This window comes from Dendropsophus ebraccatus, chromosome 9 (assembly GCF_027789765.1).
Source record: "Dendropsophus ebraccatus isolate aDenEbr1 chromosome 9, aDenEbr1.pat, whole genome shotgun sequence".
NCBI lineage: Eukaryota > Metazoa > Chordata > Amphibia > Anura > Hylidae > Dendropsophus > Dendropsophus ebraccatus.
The window spans coordinates 68,999,066-69,018,095 of NC_091462.1; the positions used below are offsets into that span (position 1 = coordinate 68,999,066).

At 44.2% G+C, this 19,030-nt stretch overlaps 1 protein-coding gene across 1 annotated transcript; it reads left to right on the forward strand.

The window, feature by feature from the left end:
* The first annotated feature begins 495 nt into the window (after positions 1-495).
* Positions 496-17,545, forward strand: TBCCD1 (TBCC domain containing 1). The gene is made up of 6 exons (XM_069985338.1): positions 496-909; positions 3,321-3,476; positions 7,311-7,677; positions 8,521-8,707; positions 14,862-15,356; positions 15,724-17,545. Exons 1-6 carry the CDS (start codon positions 574-576, stop codon positions 15,851-15,853), a joined length of 1,671 nt encoding a protein of 556 aa, XP_069841439.1. The 5' UTR covers positions 496-573; the 3' UTR covers positions 15,854-17,545.
* Positions 17,546-19,030: the final 1,485 nt, after the last annotated feature.

Below are 19,030 nucleotides of genomic sequence, written 5' to 3' on the forward strand. Positions count from 1 at the left end.
AGCTCATATTTTACAGGACAAAAAAATAATGCTCAGTTGTTTCCACGCAGATTATGCAGGAGCGCCTCCTAGCGGCCCATACAGTCCAATCACTTCAAGCAGCTAGAATGAGAAGGCTCGTCCTCATACGCTCGGTAGTTTGGCTCCTAAATGTATGCAAGCCCGATATCATTGTTGTCCAGCGTGTCAGCTATAGCGCTAGACGCCAGAACTAAATTATGCAGAACTCTCTTTATGCGGCTGTCAGGCTTCCACTACACAAAATGTGAACATGCGCAATGACAACTGGCGCGTTATTACATTAGTTGTGGCATCAGGTGCGCTTAGTATTTGAATAACAATATATAGAACATGAGTCAGCCTGCAGGACACGAGCCCACAGACCTGCGCCACCTGCTGGACTGGTGGGTGCTAATACAACCTTGTCATGAGAGGAGTATTGCGCGCCAGATATAATAACGCTCCGCCCACATAGCGTCGTTTCCATGGCTTTGTGTTACGTCCTCCTAGGCAGCAGTTAGATTCCTGTCAGCCTAGGTCCAGGGGACTAAAGTTCCGCGTGTCTTCACGGCAATGGATGCCTACAAAGTTCAAATATGGGCAAAAACAGACCCGTTTCTCATAGGAGCACTGCAGTTCCCTCCGCCCGCTAAGTTTAACATGCATTACTTGCGGAAGATGGCAACGTACGTGAGAACCCGCTCGGCAGAAGGCTGCTACCCGCGCCTCAGCTGGATTATGTGGCGGCACATAGCGTGCGGGAAGCTTCAGCTGGTGGAGGACACTGCCTGGCTCTACTTTGAGGCGTTCCATAGCTTGACTGAACGCAGCGCCCCCAAGAGTCTGGAGTGGGCAGAACGTGTCGCCAGCTGCTCCTCTGTTGACGAGTACGAGAAGGAGAAGAGCAAGGTATGCTGGCGCAGCAGCAGTACACCTCTTACATGTCTGCAGATTCTGTGGTACCTGTCAGAAACCCAGGAGATGGGGTCCTGTTCCCTAGCACAGCGTGTTACCACCGGATCCATTCATGTGAATGTGCAGAATGTAGCCTAAAAGTGTTGGATCACGTATGATTTTCTTGCTATTCCACCACGCTTTTGAGTCCCACAAGAAAATATGATCCAAAATGTGTTGAAAAGTCACTTTTAGGCTTTGTTCATGTGCAGTGAAAACAAAACAATGTATGAACAGATAAAAACAAAAGCTGTATTTTGCAAAAACAGGTCGTAAACAACTCCAGTGTGTTTTTCCAGCCTAAGGGTACTATTAGACTGGCCGATGGGGGCCCGATAATAAATGTAAAGGAGCGCCGATCTGCTAGATCATCCCTCGTTTACTGGTCCTATTACACGGCCCGATAATCGTTTAACAAGGGCTGCAGGGACATTGTTACCGTTGTTCTTGCAGCCCTTGTTTAAAGTTATACATTACCTGTCCAGGTTGCAGGGCTCCTCTTCCTCTGTGCTGTCAGCTGAGACAGGCCACTCTGAAGCTCGAGCGCGCGGGACTCGGAGAAAAACAGAGGAAGAGAAGCCCTGCAACCTGGACAGGTAAAGTATATCGTCAGTCTCCGGCTGCGCACCGCTATTACACGTAGCGGTGTGCGGTCAGTGCTCGACAATTATAGGTCAGAACCTATATCAACGATCATCGGCTGATCGTTGTCTTTATTACACAGAACGATTTGGACGATTATCGTTCCGTTTAATAGTACCTTAAGGCTCCATGCACACGAAGCAAAACTGGAGGAATCCCACCAGCCTCCGTGTCATAATGAACATGTCTATTCTTCAGCGCAGAGAGAGGAGGCGCTGAGCCTCCCATAGATTTTAATTATGACACCGAGACTGGCGGGATTCCGTGGCAGAGAATTCTGCCTGTTTTACTCCATGTGCATGAAGCCTTAGGATAGCTTTACACGCACCAGAATCGCTGATACGCTTTGATTCTCGATACTGCCAGTTTGTATGGGTTTACATATGTGCTGCAGATTTTTCATTCTGCTGTATGTAAATCCTGTCCCCCTTAACCTACTGCTGACCAGAGAATGCTTTGCCCATCCGTGCTCCGTCCTGCTTCTGTGGCTCCCTGACGTCCCGCTCAGCCAATCGTTGGCTGTGGTGGGACAGCGCACTGATTGGTAACATCTGGGATAAGATGCTGTGAGCAGGGGAACTGTATGAATATGCGCCACACGGCTGCTTTACTGCGGCGCATATTACAGATATTCCCCGCCCACAGCATCTTATCCCAAATGCTACCTGCGCCGGGGGAGGAGAGGTAGTTCCTTGTGGAACAGGTGAATGCAGCCTGACAGTACCTGGAACAGTACTGCGGAAATTTGCTGCGATTCTGGTAGGTGTGAAGCTACACTAAAAGAAAAAAGTAAAAAAAGGGGGGGTGTTGTGTTATTTTTTTTAAAGGAGAAGTCCATGAGATGCGGAGCAGGCACACCGAGGGAGGTGTCCCCAAGCTGGGAGGGAGTTCCGGTGGGGAGCGGGCACACCAAAGGATGTGTCCCTGAGTTGCGGCAGGGAAACCAGGAGGGGGACAGAGCTGGCACTGAGCATCCCCCTTCCATCATCCTCTCCAGCAGCCACAGCCCACACAGCTCTGGGAGTCTGGTTGAGACGTCACAATTTTAATCTAGGAAGTGAAGCCTTGATGCAGTAGTAAGTGCAGGGGAATAAGCACTTTATGTGCCTTTCCCGTAATAAATGTATATTGGTGATTTGTATAACTTTTGGGGGCAATACAATACCTTAATTTTTTTTTGCGGCATCCCCATGCCGGCGCGCTAATGTTGAAGCCACAAAGCGATGTACTTGGTGGTACATTCGTATTAAACATAGTAATCTTTTTCATGAGTATGAAACATCTGAGACTCGCTGCGATCCTGAGATGAAGTCAGGGGGAAGTACCTGCCAAAACATTTCAATCATCTGCTTCATATACTATTGAAATGAAGTGAATCGGATTTGATTGACAGACGAGTGATAGGGGGATCCTGACATCATCTGCTGGGGAAGATTCCTGAGGCCTCCATACTCATTAGAGAGTGAATGGTCTCCACTGTAGTCGGCAGGTTCACTTTTCACTAAAGTGTATGTGGATGGTAAATGTCTACTTGATGTATGAATATTAGTTTCCCCTGTTGCTGTTACAGTTATCTTTTTTATCAGCATTTGCTCACATGTCTTGCAGTTAGATGCCCTTAGTGATCCATGTAACAAATGTAACACAGCTAAGTGTCTATCTCAATGTGTTATAATTGTATAAGTGATATGCCAAAGTAAGAATCCTGTAATTTTCCTGTACAGCTCTTGGTGGATACCCTGCAGTTCCTTATTTTCCTTTATATACAACAAATTAACAAGGTCTCTCTTCGTACTTCTCTGATTGGGGATGAATGGCCAAGTCCTAGGGCAAGATCACCTACTCCTGATTTAGCCGGACAGTCAAACTTTCATAATAAGGTAAAAAAAAAAAAACAACTTATGCTTCTATTTATTGTTAATTTTGCAAAACGCCACCTAAGGGCTCCTGCACACTGAGCAAAAGATGAGGAATTTCTGCTTGAAGATTTCTGCTTGAAATTCCTCTTCTATTCTGCTCCAAGCAGAATTTGAGCGGAATTCAAGCTAAATTTTTAGCAGAATTCAAGCCCCATTAACTTCTAGCAGATTCTGCCAAAATAAGTGACGTGTTACTACTTTGGTATATGCACACTGAGCAATTCTCGAGGAATTGAAGCAGAAAGTTTTCAGGCAGAATTCAAGCAGAATTTTAGGGCCCTATTGACTTCTATAGGATTCCTCTAGCAGATCTACAGCAGAAAATTCTGCTTGGAAATTCTGCAGTGTGAACAACAGAGCAGAAAACCCATTGGACCCATCTGTACATATTTTATGGGTGGGTTCAGACTGAGGAATTCTCGCGGAAAATGTCAGCGGAATTCCGTCAGCTGTCCGCCCGCACGGGCACGCGTTTTTCCGCCGGCTCCATAGACACCATTCTATGGGCCAGCGTATTCCGCGATCCCCTGAAAGAAGTGACATGACACTACTTTCAGCGTATAGCGGAATACGCTGGCCCATAGAATGGTGTCTATGGGGTCGACGGAAAGGAAACCAGATGTGCGGTCGGACAGCTGACGGAATCAGTGTGCACATACCCTTGGGCGGAAAGGAGATCTGCGGCAGAAAATTCTGCTTGGAAATTCTGCAGTGTGAACAACAGAGCGGAAATCCCATTGAACACAATGAGACATTACCCTGTTCATTCTTTTACGGGAGGAATTTCAAGCAGAATTTAAGGGCGGATTCCTCTTCAATTCCTCGCCTTTTGCTCAGTGTGTATGAACCCTGTTATGTGCACACTGAGGAATTATCTAGGAATTGTAGAGGAAAGTTTTCTGCTTGAAATTCCTTGCCTTTTCAGCTTTGGCAGAATTCGAGCAGAATGCAAGCAGAATTTTAGCCCCCCATGATTTCTATAGGATTCCTCTAGCAGAATCTGCCCAAAGAATTGACGTGTCAATTCTTTGGGCAGAAAGCAGATCAGCGGCAGAACAACAGAGTGGAAATCCCTTTGAACACAATAGGACATTGCTCTATTCATATTTTATGGGAGGAATTTCAAGCTGAAATCAGAGCGGATTCCTCTTCAATTCCTCACCTAATTCCTCACCTTTTCCCCAGTGTGCGCATACCCTGAGAATCATTTAGTATACCTGCACTGCAAATATCTGACAATAGTAAGACAAAAGGATTAAATATCTGAACAAAAGGATTAAAGGAGAACTCTGGTGAGGTGAAAAAAAAAATAGTGTGGGCAGGGGAGCATTATAGGGACATAATAAAGAATGTATACTTATTGGTCCCTGTGCCCCTGCAGCACGGCATCTCCACCCCCGGACCCCTGCCATCATCCTCCTGAAACATGACCCAGCTCTTGAATGCCCCTGGCTCAACCATGCAGTCAGTCAGTGACTAGGATGGGACACCAGGTCATGACGTACAAAGAAGCTGGGAGAAAATTATATCCGACAGGGGTCTGAAAACCTGGTGATTTAGTACTTTGGGGGTATGGGGATTGACAAGTATACTTTCCCCGCCACCACTGCCCGCACTGTGTTTTTTTTTTTTTTTTGTTGTTTTTCTGTTTTGTTTTTTTTGTGCTAAAGTTCCCCTTGAATGCTAACTTAAAGCTACAGATCTCTTCAGATGCTTCCCTTGTTCTCCTCCATTTACCTGGCTCCTCTGATGTTTTGTTTGGACATGTGACACCTACAGCCAATTACTGGCTGCAATCAGTGACCTCAGTGGTGTCACCAGTGCTACAGCCAGCTATTAGATGCGGCTGCAACCACTAAACAAAGATCAGCACCAGTGTAGCATTGACACAAAATATGCAGGGAATACAAATAGTATTACTCATTTGTTATTTTCTGCCATTGTCAGTTGTTAATAAATTTGTGGGAAAATAAGAACTTTTAGGTCGCGTTTCCACATGAATGCAAAAGCATGCAACTGAAACCTACCCTCTTGCATCTTCCAATAGCCATGTAATGTTCATGGGATTTTCAGCAACAACACATGGTCACTGGCCAGCATTCGGCCTTTGGCTACATTTACATGTCTGTAATTTCAGTTGACAGTTGTGGACATTTTACGGACCCATTTAATTGCATAGTCCAATTCACAGGCCACTGCAAACATTTTCATGCAATGCCTGGCACTCGGGATGTTTGTTAAAGGGATTGTTCACCAAAAATGGTTTACTTTCAAATCAACTGGTGTCCAAAAGTTCCAGAGATTTGTAATTTACTTCTATTACAAAATCTCAAGTCTTTCAGTACTTATCAGCTGTTGTATGCCCTGCAGGAAGTGGTGTTTTCTCTCCAGTCTGACACAGTGCTTTCTACTGCCACCTCTGTCCATATTAGGAACTGTCCAGAGCACTAGCAACTCCGCATAGAAAACCTAATAAAAACATTGAACCAGAAAACCTGCTCTCCAGACTGCAACAAATACACCACTTACTGCAGGACATGCAGCAGCTGATAAATGCTGGAAGACTTGGTATTTGTTAATAGACGTAAATTACAAATCTCTGGCACTTTCTGCCACCAGTTGTTTTTAAAGAAATGTTTTTTTCGGGAAACTACCCCTTTAAACGGGTAGTGCGGTGTTCAACGTTTATTCACTAAATAACACACATTACAAAGTCATACAACTTTGTAATGTGTGTTATTTAAGTGAATGGCCCCCTTCCCTGTGTTCCCCCCACCCCGGAAGTGTGATGCCGTATACTCACCGAATCACTGTTAACCCTGTCCGCCATCTTGGGTCGAACACGTCATCTTCAGGAGCACAGTTATGCTCAGCCAATCGCGGCTGAGCAGCTGGAGGGGTGCCGGCATGAGGGAGGGCTAGAGTGGTCCGGCTGGCCTCCTGAAGATGACGTGTTGGACCCAAGATGGCGGCTGGGGTCGACAATGATTCCGTGAGTATACGGCATCACACTTCCGGGGTGACCACACTAAAAAGGAGGAATAACTGTGTGACCTGCAGCCTGTACTTTAAAAATAATTTTTTGGTGCTACAATTAATATATGAACTAGGTCCTGAATATGTAGGCAAGGCAAATATAGTGCTATTCATATGCCTGTATTTCTACAGTATGTTGCTGTGTATATTGTCTATATGCAGCATTCTTCATTTAATGCTGTATGACAGCCTATTCTTTCCATATAAGTAAATAGATAATTAAACATAGTATTTTTATTTTGGGAGAAGATATCGATGAGAAGACAGATAAAACACAGGTAAAAATGTTACTTGTGAATTGATCTCCAACTTGGTGTTTTGGGATGTCAGGAAATATTATTTTACTGAAAAAGTAGCACAAACTTCCTTCAGATGTGGTTGGTAAATCAACAGTAAGTGAATGCAAACAAATATCATAAGATGAAAATAATAGAAGGGCAAGCAAAATGAACCATGTGGTCTTTTTCTGCTGACAGTCTGTGTGTGACATGGACAAGGCATTATGCAGCAGTCAACACCAGGTCAGACAGAGGTCTCTGGGGAGGTTTGTTTTTCTCTTTGTGTTCACAGTGAGAGTTGACGTGCAGGTTGTTGGGGACCGCTTTCTACTCATTGGATGAGTATATTACACTGCCATTTGTGTTTAAAGTGGTGATTGTATAAAGTTCTGACCAGGTTAAATTTCAGACACCCCCCCCCCCCCCCCTCCCAAATAAATAAATAAAAAAATCTAATCTCTACTTCCTTTTTGTTTGTTAGAACTGGGATGACTATGGCCACCATGCATTTATGCGGAATCATATACCGTATCTTTTGGAGTTGCTTTTGGATCCAGACCAGCTCAGTAAATCTTCTCATTCCAGTCATTGTAGTCTGTTATCCCTTGAAGCCGCTCAAGCTCTTGGCTTTCTTCTTGAAGGAACAGTGGACAAAAATAGAACTGTCCATGCTTTTATTGATTTAGCCCTTTGGCAGCCATTGCAAACTTTAAGTGGTTATTCAAAAACAAGTGAAACATTCTCCCTTAAAAAGTTGGAAGCCTGGATAAAGGAATGCTTTGTGGTGAATCCATTTGGAATGTCGGCATGTATCAAGTCTGGAAGAAAACTGGCATGGGCAGAACAGAGTAAGATAGTGTTATTGCACCTTTTTTAAGAACCTTTTGTTAACCCTTTTTCTACAAATGTACTAAATGTTTGTCAATAAAATGGGTCTTTGGGGGGGCGGGGGCGTGGGAATCTAATCCGCTTGTGCCAGAAACCTATACTGATTTGTAAAGTTCCTGAGAAAAAAAAATCAAGTCTTATATCCTATCTGAAAGTGTTTCCTGATGCCACCTCTGTCCTTGTCAGGAACTGTAGAATGAAGAGGTTTGTTCCTTTTCAGGAGAGTTGCTGACAATGAAAGAGGTGGTAGCTCTTATTCAAATTGGAAAGAACAACAGGACTTTATCCAAGCCATACAGCAGCTAAGAGAACAACACAGAATGAGCGCATATAGGACAACCCTTCAAAAAAGTATTTTCATTTCAGAATGTAAGGCTCCGTGCACAGGGAGCAAAAGTGGCGGAATTCCGTCAGCGTCCTTGTCATAATGGCACTCTATGGAAGGCTTGCGCGCCTCCTCTATCTGTGCTGAAGAATGAACATGTTCACAAGGAGGCTGACAGGATTCTGCCACTTTTGCTCCCTGTGCACGGAGCCTTACATTCTGAAATGAAAATACCCTTTTGAAGGGTTGTCCTATATGTGTAGCTCTTTTGGAGTTGGCTAGTTTATATTGAAAAGATTTATACTTCTCTTTTATGAATCATTTTCTTGATGTTAAGTTAAAGAAAAGAAATTAGGCCAAAGGCAGTCAAATGGTGACACAACTTGTTGTTGTATTTGTTATTTGTATTGTCAGACGTAGAAATGTTCTTTGTAATAATATACTTTGTTCATTTTCTTATATTTTCATATTATTGCAGTTGATGGATCGAACAGAAAAGCAAAAATAGTTTGCAACGTTTATAAAGTGCCACGTGGTAATCATATGGTTCTTATGACCTATATACACAGACAAACGCTGGCTAAAAGTTCTGAAACTTTGGTGAGCGCCCATGTTAAAATCACTCACTGCAATGAGTCTTTCATTTATCTACTATCCCCATTAAGGTAAGGACAAAACTGCTTTAAAAAAAAAAAAAAAAAATTACTGATTATTTCTTGATTTAGGGTTGATTTATATTTTGAGAGATATATAATGTCCGATATGTGGGAAAATATTTCTAAAGGGGTATTCCAAGTTAGAGCACTTATCTTCTATCACAGAATAGGGGATAAATGTCAGATGACAGGAGGACCAGTCACTGCAGGGCTCTGACTGTCTTAAAGCAATGCTGTCACTTCCCTTACTCTAGCTTCATTTCATTATTTAACAGTGTCAACTAGGTGGGGCTTGATCGCAGTTGGGCCCCATCTCCTGACTGGGGGAGGGCTAAACTGTCATAAAGTCCTGCCTAGTCGACACTGTCCACTAACTAAATCAAGTAATTTTAGAGCAGAACCAAGACACCAGTATCATACAAGTATATATCGAATGTACAGCATCTAAGCTTGTGGATGGTGTGGAGAACCACACACAAAGTAAAGGGGTGTCAATATCACTTAGAGCTGCATCAGTACAGTACCAGAAGGTCTGTTGTTTCACTGCACTGCTTCATCATGTTCTGTAGCTTCAATGAATCACGAATGAAGGATATTAACATTGCTATGTGAACCGAAATGAAAATGATTTAACCCCATAAAGTAGGGGTTAAAGGACAACTCCGACGGGACCTTAAAAACAAACCAAAAAAAAAAAAAACAGACACACACACACACTTCATACTCACTATCCCTCCGGTGATGACCGCCACTTGAATCTCTCGCCTGCCGCGACTGTGACCTCCGTCCAGGGTCTTCGGAACTCCCTCACAGGTCTTCGGAACTCCCTCACTTCCGGGTCCGTGTGAAGTGAATGGGACAGAAAAGGCTGCCGGTGCACAATCAGAAAAAGAAAAAGAGCAGCACTCCATAGCACAGGTCAGCTGGTAGAATGGGTGTGAGCACAAAAATAAGAAGCTCTCACCTGGGTAGGTTGTGCAAAGGGAGGCACAACACTCGAAATGGCTTGTATTAGGACCGCAGCCTCTCCCCAAATGGATCCAACCTGGATCCTAAAAGATACAATAAATCACCTCCTCTCCATGCAGGGGAGTTTTCGGGGTGCAGGTCCAAAGAAGCTTGCAGTATCAATAGAAAATGTATTTATTAAAATTTCCATAAAAAAACATTAAAGCGACACAACGCGTTTCCAAACCGGACTGGTTTCTTTTTTAAGTGTCAATGCCCAGGCATTGACACTTGAAAAAGAAACCAGTCCGGTTTGGAAACGCGTTGTCGCTTTAATGTTGTTTATGGAAATTTTAATAAATATATTTTCTATTGATACTGCAAGCTTCTTTGGACCTGCACCCCGAAAACTCCCCTGCATGGAGAGGAGGTGATTTATTGGTGCACAATCAGGGCTGAGCAAGCTGGAAGCCATGTGATGCGGTCCAGGCAATGAAAAGGCTGCTGGTGCGCAAGTGCACCAGCAGCCTTTTCATGTCCCATTCACTTTACCAGAAGACGCCGTGGAGGAAGAAGACCCGGCCTGGCCCCTTCTGTGATGACATTGTCACAAAATGGCGCCCAGGAGAAGAGGACGGGGTCAACTGTACTTAGGTATGTATGCCTTTCAAGTCCGCTCAGCCAGTCAGTGACGGAGGTGGGATCCCGCCTCCGTCACTGACTGGCTGAGCGGACTTGAAACGCCACCGGACCGGAACGCTTCAAAACGGGACTCGCCGCCGGAACCAGGGAGGTGAGTGGATGTCGCTGCCCTCAGCCACCTCCTCCCCAGCCAGATTGAAAAAGACTTTAAAGTGAATATACCATTAAGAAGATAGCTTTTCTTTTTTTTTTAACCTCTTAGTGACTGCCGTGCTGCATTTTCACGGCGGCCACTAATGGGCTTTATTCTGATGTGTACGCCTTTTAACGGCGGACGCATCGGAATAAACTACCGCCCGGCGGCAGCAGCAGTAGTGCAGGGGATCAGCGGTCAGTGTGACCGCTGACCCCCTCCTGTAACTGCCCGGAGCGGAGAATCATGACAGCGGCTTCTAAAGGGTTCCGGTGTGTACAGGACGGCGCCGCAGGTCCACTTACGTGATCGGAGGTCCCGTGGCGCTGTCCGGTGCCCCCCCCCCCCCCGATGTCTCCATGGTAACTCCGGGGGCGGCTTACCATGGATAAGCCATCCTGCTGACGGGGGTGGCTGTGCTACTGCCTGTCAGCAGGATGGTCACATGATACAATACACTGTACTGCAGAAGCAGTACAGTGTATTGTATAATGTAATCTAAGTGTTACACTAGTGTACAGTAATGTACACTAGTGTAAAAAAGTAAAAAAAAAGTGCACCAAACACAATCCCCCCAACCTTCCCCCATAATAAAAATGCATTACATTCTCCATACACTATAAAACATTACATAAAAGTGATCGAAAACACAAATCCTATACATATTTGGTATCGCTACGTCCGTAACGACCCAATCTATAAAACGATATCAATAATTATATCGCACGACACACGCTGTAAAAAATAAATAAAAAAACAGTACCAGAATAGCTGTATTTTATCAATCTGCTTTAGAAAATACGCCATAAAAGAGATCAAAAAGTCATATACATATAAAACTTGGTATCAATAGAAACTACAGATCTTCCCGCATAATATAAGCCCAAAACCAGCTCTGTCGCGCAAAAGATAAGAACGCTATGGATCTTGCAATGTGGCGACAGTTTTTATGAGTTTTGGCTAGGAAGTTAGTTTCTATTGCGCCAACGTGGCAATAGTTAAAAAAAACCTATACAAATGTGGTATCGCCGTAACCTTAGTGATCCAGAGAATACATGTATTATGTTATTAGTGACCGCCGATACGGATTTTTACGGCGATCACTAATGGGCTCTATTCTGCTGCCATCAGCTCTTTATGGCGATGGTGCAGAATAGTGCAGCAGTGCCGGTAATGCCCGCAGCCCCCTCCTCTCCGCTACCGGAGGTCGCTGAGAAATTGGGGCAGAGTGTGGGCTCAGTCCCGTCCAGTCCTCGCACCGACGATCGCCGCTATTACCAGTATAACTGCGGCCACCGGTAACGGGCATTGCATGCTTTCATGTCCTCTCACCGTTAATCCACAGTGAGAGGAGATGAATGTCCCCGCCCCCCCCCCCCCCCCCCCCCGCCCGGAATAACCTTAGTGTTCACAGTGTACAAACACACTTGCCGCATCGGCAGCGAGTTTCTCGCTGCGTATTCGCAGCAAGACTCGCTCAGTTTCCCGGCCCTGTGTACTCAATGGCAGACAAACTCGCACTTGCTCTGAGTTTGTCCAAAGGCCGACCCGTTAACACCCCGGCCGCCGGAGACTATATAACACCTGGTCCCAACTATACATCATCTGGTCCTTCGCTGATTCCCGGCACGTCAGCCAATCAGTGCGCTGCCCCACCGCAGCACTGATTGGCTGAACGGGCCGTGAAGACGTCGGGAGCCCCATAGCCGGGATTAGCTGGTGTATAGTCTCCAGCGGCCGGGGAGTTAACGGTGCGAGCTGCGGACAAACTCGGAGCTGGGATGTACATCCCTGCTGCGAGTTTGTCTGCCATTGAGTACACATGGCTGAGATCCTCAGCGAGTCTCGCTGCGAAAACGCAGCCAGAAAATCGCTGCGGATACAGCAAGTGTGTTTGTACCCTTAAAAAAAAGATCACACACTCATTCTCTCCACTACCAGAGGTGGCGGAGAGCATGGGGCAATGATCAGGGACTAGCCGATGTGGTCCTGGTACTATATACCACTAATCACTTGTTCCAAATGCTGCCGGCACTTTTTGTCCCCTGTCACCAAAAATCATTGGTAACAGGATAAAAAGTCAAGTGCCCTGGATTACCTGTAACCACCCCGCATTACCTGTAACCACTCCAGTTTACCTGTAACCGCTCAGATTACCCGTAACCACCCCAGACAGCCAGTAAACACCCTCACATTGCCTGTAACCACCCCAGATTGCCACAGGCTACCCATAACCACCCCAGATTGCCTGTCACTCCTCCCCCAGATTGACCATCACCACCCCAGTTTGCCTGTGACCCAGTAAACACCCCCAGATTGTCCGTTACCACCCCATATAAGCAGTAAACACCCCCAGATTGTCCGTTACCACCCCATATAGCCAGTAAACACCCCCAGATTTCCACAGACTGCTCGTACCACCCCAAATTGCCCGTCACTGCCCCAGATAGCAAGTAAACACTCCCAGGTTGCCCGTCACCACCCCAGATTACCTGTAATCTCATTTTTAAATTTTTTTTTAAGCAACTGCGCTATTCTAATAACTCGTGAAATTGAGAAATTTCAAACTAAACAAACATATTGAAAAAAATTCTTTTTTTTTTCATTTTTACTTTCTAATTTTGAATCCTTTCCTCTAATACCTGTGGGGTCAAAATGCTCACTGCACCCCAAGACGTATTCTTTGAGGGGTTAACTTTAACGTTCCAAAATGGGCTGACTTATGGGGGGGGGTTTCACTCTGCTGGCACTACAGGGGCACTGCAAACGCACCTGGCGCCTGAAAACTTGTACAGCAAAATCTGCACTGAAAATGCTAATTGGCGCTCCTTCCCTTCTGAGCCCCGCTGTGTGCCCATACAGTGGTTTACGCCCCCATATGGGGTACCATTGTACTCAGGAGGACCTGCGTTACAAATTTTGGGGTGCTTTTTCTCTCCTGTTGCTTGTGAAAATGAGATACTTTTAATCTGAACGAACATATTATTTGAAAATTTCTATTTCCCATTTTTTTCCGGCCTAATTGTGAATACTTTCCTCCAGCCCCTTTAGGGTTAAAATGCTCATTATACCCCTAGATTACTTCCTTAGGGTCTGTAGTTTCCAAAATGGGGTCATTTATGGGGGTTTCAAGTATACAAGCCTCCTAAACACACTTAAAAAAAAAGAACTGGTCCCTAAAAAAATAAGCTTTGGAACTTGCATGAAAAATTTATAATTTGCTGATACAATTCTTAGCTCCGTAACACCCAAGAAAAGTAAAATATGTTTACGAAATTATGCCAGAATAAAGAGGACATATTGGTAATGTGACCTAGTAACTAATTTATGATAACGACTTTCTTTTTTTAGAAGCAGAGAATTTGTAAAGTGCAAATTTTTCATGATATTTTTATGTTTTTCACAAAAAACACAAAAGATAGTGACCAAATTTTGCCACTAATATAAAGTACCATATGTTACAAAAAAACAATCTCAGAATCGCTAGCATATGTTAAAGCATCACTGAGCTATAAGCGCATAAAGTGAGACATGTCAGATTTTGAAAACTGAGCCTGGTCATTAAGGCTCAAATAGGCTTGGTCCCTAAGGGGTTAATTTAGCCTCTCTGTGGTGTGGTCCTTTTTCTGAAATGGTGCCTGGTTCTTGTTTTTGACGCAACGCAGGTCTTTTCCCGAGCACCAGGGACAGGCCTGCCGCCCTTCCTAAAAATCAAAGGAGCTGCGTCACCGGGGGAAGGAGGGGATTGGGGGGTTCTGGTCTCACTGTGCTCTAGGCTTGTGCCCAGAGAGAGACTGGCACCAAGCAAGGGAACCAGGTGGCGTTTCAAAGAAAAAAAAACCTGATGGTACATTTGCTTTAAGCATTGAACAGCTGCTGATAATGACAAGCTACACAAGGGACAGCTGCCCGAAACATCATGGGTGGTCAGGGATGAGAGGGAAGCATTGATTTACTTTTCAGGGAAAGGGTAGGTCCACAATACACCCGCCGCGGCGGGTGATCCGCCTGGGATTCTGTAGTGTGCATGTACCCAAAGAATGTATTATCTGAAGGAGGCTGGCTCTGGCTGCATTCTCACAATCCAGGCACTCTTGCACATAGCAAAGCGAACTCATGCTTCCTGCTAGCTATGTTCTTCTCTGCTGTATGCAACAGAGTGACCCTAACAGACAGTGGACATAAGTTTGCAGGGAAGTGAGACCCCCTAGTGGCTTTATAGCTGGGATACCGAGTAATTATGGGTAAATTCAGTGATTTACAAAATATGTTAGGAATAGCATGAGCTGTCAATGGAGGGAAGGTGTTTGAAAGAACGTGACAATTTAAGTTCAGTCAGCAACTTTTATTTTTGCTAATTATTATTTTTTTCTTCTCTAGGTGTGTCACCATTGAAAAATGTAGAAATAGCACAATTATCCTGGGGCCGGTGCAAACTGTTCTTCATGTTCAAATGTGCGACCATGTAAAAGTCATCAGTGTTTGTCAGCGCCTATCACTTTTATCTACATCAAGCTGTACTTTCCATATACTTACTCCTACAAGGCCTCTTTTATTTTCTGGCAATCAGGGTGTTGTATTAGCTCCCTATCACACTTATTATTCAATGTTAGAAGATCATATGGGACAAACTGGTTTGGCCACTTTGCCTAATTATTGGGACAGACCACAGCTTTTATCCACAGAGAGTGACAATCAGGTATGGAAGGTCATGTCGCCTCGGGAATTTCATTCATTTGTTATTCCATTTGAAATGGAAGGGGACACAACTGAGATTCCAGGAGGTCTTCCACCTGTGTTCCAGAAATCAATAGATCAAAGACAACAGAAAGTGCAGCTGTGGCAGAAAGCTGTCAAGGAAGCAAAGTTAACTAGGTATGTATTTATTATTGTTGTTGTTGTTGTTATTATTATTTTAAATTTTTTTATGTGATCAGGGGCTTGCATACTAACAATGTATAGTAATTATTTGACTGAAAGTCATGTATGATGAGACTGGTAGGAAGGGGAGAAAAGCCAATCGAATTGGAAGGATACAAATTGCGCAAAGTCAGTATTAACACATGGCAAACACTTAGAATGGGCTTTAGAGTAAGTGTAGAGGAAAAATTGCCTCCTAGATACAGTAAATAAACAGACATTCTATATGGCAAAAAAATTGATGTTTCACCTAAACACAAAGGCCAAGACTTATCAGTCAGTTTGATAAAGTGTTTTTTTTTTTTTTTTAACCTGTTTACAGGGAGCAACGAAACAATTTCCAAACACTTGTAGAACAAAAATTCAATGAATGGCTTGTTAAGACTGACAATCGACATCAATTGGATAGCCTTGTGCCTCCTAGTGATGGGACAAAACAAGTTGCCGGATAAAGAACATAAGGTGCTTTTTGTGACCAAGATACTTTTGCAGATACGGAATTCTATTTTAATATAAATATTTGGACAATTAAGGTAGGAACCTATCTGTTTCCTAGATAATTGCTCCAACACACAGTCTTTAACTGCTAAGCAGCCAAAAGCCAGAGGAGGGTGCATGATTGTGGGAAGTCAACTCTGCTTAATTAAAGAGTCTTATGGTGCGTTTACACAGACAGATTTATCTGACAGATCTTTGAAGCCAAAACCAGGAACAGACTATAAACAGGGATCAGGTCATAAAGGAAAGACTGGAATCTATCCTCTTTTCAAATCCATTCCTGGCTTTGGCTTCCAAAATCTGTCAGATAAATCTTTCTGTGTAAACGCACCATTAGGCTGCATTCACACTTCCCGTAAAATTGTCTGTGGTCGCGGATCTGGGACAACTGAAGTGAATATGGCCATTGACATTATCTGTGCCGCGACCAGCACCACGAAAAAATAGGACATGTTGTATTGTGGATTGCGGCAAGGATCAATCCCACCCCCACCGCTGCCTGTCCGCAGAGATGACAGAGAGAAGGGATGTACTACTATCGATATTTTAGGCAAAAAAACGGTTGGGTACCAGGATTTCTTGGTATTGATACTTTGTTAAGCTGCCTAAAAACACAGCTTAACGTAAGGTATAGTGCAGAGAACACAGTGGACAGCTAGCTGAGGGTCGGACATTTTCTCTGTGCTGACCACTGCCCCCTAGCGTCACCTCCTTGACCCGCCTCTCCCTCCGCTCACTGCAGTGTTATGTTCTAATATCCGGCACACAGCAGCGATGACTTGTGTCTACTATGTAACTGTAGATGCCACTGTCACACTGACGGCGGCATATTACCCCTCCTGATCGTTCCAGAAGCAGTGGGGGTCGGCTATGTGCAGCAGACCCCCGCTGCTAATGACTGCAGCCCGGCACACCTCAGCCTCTTCCTTGAGTGCAGCCGGTGTGAAAAGCTGCGTCTAGAGTATCTGACCTGTGCGTCAGATTAACCCTGTCTGTCCAGACCTGACAGCCTTCTGGGTATGTTAACACATTGTCTATATTACACAACTACAACCCCAAGCATGGCCTGATAGCTGAGGTGTTATTGCTCAAACTATAAAATGACCACATTCCTGATCTCGCAGAGTAAACAATGTAAGCACTAAAAAGCCAAGTACAAATTTGCTGATTTTTGGTCACATCACCCCAAAAATTCATAAAAAAATTGATCAAAAGGTCATATGTGGTACCAAATAAAACTGCAGATCACAGTGCAAAAAATAATCCCGCACAACACAGCCATACAGGGCAAAAGATGAAAGGTTACAGTAGTCAGAGTAGGGCAATTTTAAGCGCTGGCCATGATAATCAAGTGGACTATCACTGCTTGGATGGATTCTAACATATGCTGCATGGGACAGCTGATGCCAGCGATTGGGTGCTGAAATTTTAGGTTCTTCAATACTACAACCACAGACCTCAAGTTCCTTTGTTCTTGATGCGTGCATTTTCCGGTGAGTATTGATCCTCTCCACCAAAATATACTGTTTAGGCCACAACAGTGGCTCAGGCTCCAAACAAGAGTGTAAGGGCCCCATTACACCAACAGATTATCTGACAGATTTTTTTTGAGCCAAAGCCAGGAATGGACTATTAAAGGTGTAGTGCAGAGTTTAACATTTATTCACTAAATAACACACATTACAAAGTTATACAACTTGGCCCCCTTCCCCGTGTTCCCCCCACCCCGAAAGTGTGTGCATTATACTTACGTATTCGCCATCGACCCCGGACACCATCTTAGGTCGACAATGTCATCTTCGGGAGGCTAGCCGGACCGTTCCAGCCGTCCCTCATGCCACCCCCCCTCTCTGCCGCGTCATCAGCTGCTCAGTCGTGATTGGCTGAGCATAACCAATCGCGACTGAGCAGCTGATGACGCGAAGATGACTCTGTCGACCCAAGATGGCGGCCGGGGTCGACGGCGAATACGTAAGTGTAATGCACCACTCTTCCGGAGTGGGGGGGGGGGAACATGGGGAAGGGGGCCATTCGCTTAAATAACACACATTACAAAGTTGTATAACTTTGTAATGTGTGTTATTTAGTGAATAAATGTTAAACGCCGCACTACCCCTTTAACAGAGAACAGGTAATAAAGGAAAGACTGAGATTTCTCCTCTTTTCAAATGCATTCCTGGCTTTGGCATAAAATCTGTCAGATAATCTGTTGGTGTAATAGGCCCCTAAGTCTAGGTCTAAATCTGTGTTTTTATATGTTATATATGTTATGTTTACTCGGTAAAAAAAAAAAAAAGAAAGGAAATTGTAGCTAACGGATGGGCTGGGCAAAGGACCTCAATGGCCCATAGACTTAACAATCTTACAAGCTGTAATGCTATGATGCGGATGTGAGCCTGTCACTATGTGTGCTTCACCTACTAGTTACATATGTCTCTTAAAAAATTTTCATTCCCCCTCCCCCCTTTCAATATAGGCTTGACCCAATGTTGTAAAGTCTTTATTAAACATGGACAAGGGTAGATCTAAACACTGGATCCATACTGCTGCCAGGCATCAGAAGTGAATATGTAAATAAACTATATATATATTTATGTAATGAAGTTACATTACAGAGTAACATAACTTTATTAAAGCAACTTAGTGGTAAACAAAAATTCGGGAGTACCTCTTTAAGATTCATGGCAAATCATTGTTTTAGGAATTTACTTTTAATGCTGAGCAAACTATTGGTGAGGGATTGATAATTGTCTGCACCAACACTGTTCATGTTTTGCTGTTTTTTTGTTTTTTTTTTCATGGATGTACGTTGTTGTCAAAGTATAAATATATATTTTCAAATAATTAAAACAGTGTTTTGTAATGAATTTGTGTTTTTACCTATAAATAAAAAATAGGTGCTTGCAAATGCTTCCCCTTCTGTTATGTATAGCTAAAATGGTGTAGCAAGTTCCATCTGTGAGTGTCATGGAACACACGCGAACCCCAGCCATGACGTGAGTAGGGGGAGGGGGAACCTAACCCAAAGGGGAGAAAAGACCAAACCAAAAGAGAAGGACAAGACACAGGGATCTGAGGAATTTGGGGGCTCTGGACTCCCCTGGGTTGCACTAACCCTGCAGGTCAATGTA

What these genes read in the sequence shown, in the direction of transcription:
- TBCCD1 (XM_069985338.1), top strand. Translation starts at nt 574, where the DNA reads ATGGATGCCTACAAAGTTCAAATATGGGCAAAAACAGACCCGTTTCTC. An exon ending in AGTCAAACTTTCATAATAAG is followed by an intron (nt 3,477 to 7,310) that starts GTAAAAAAAAAA and finishes TTTGTTTGTTAG; the next exon opens with AACTGGGATGACTATGGCCA. An exon ending in TATCTACTATCCCCATTAAG is followed by an intron (nt 8,708 to 14,861) that starts GTAAGGACAAAA and finishes TTTCTTCTCTAG; the next exon opens with GTGTGTCACCATTGAAAAAT.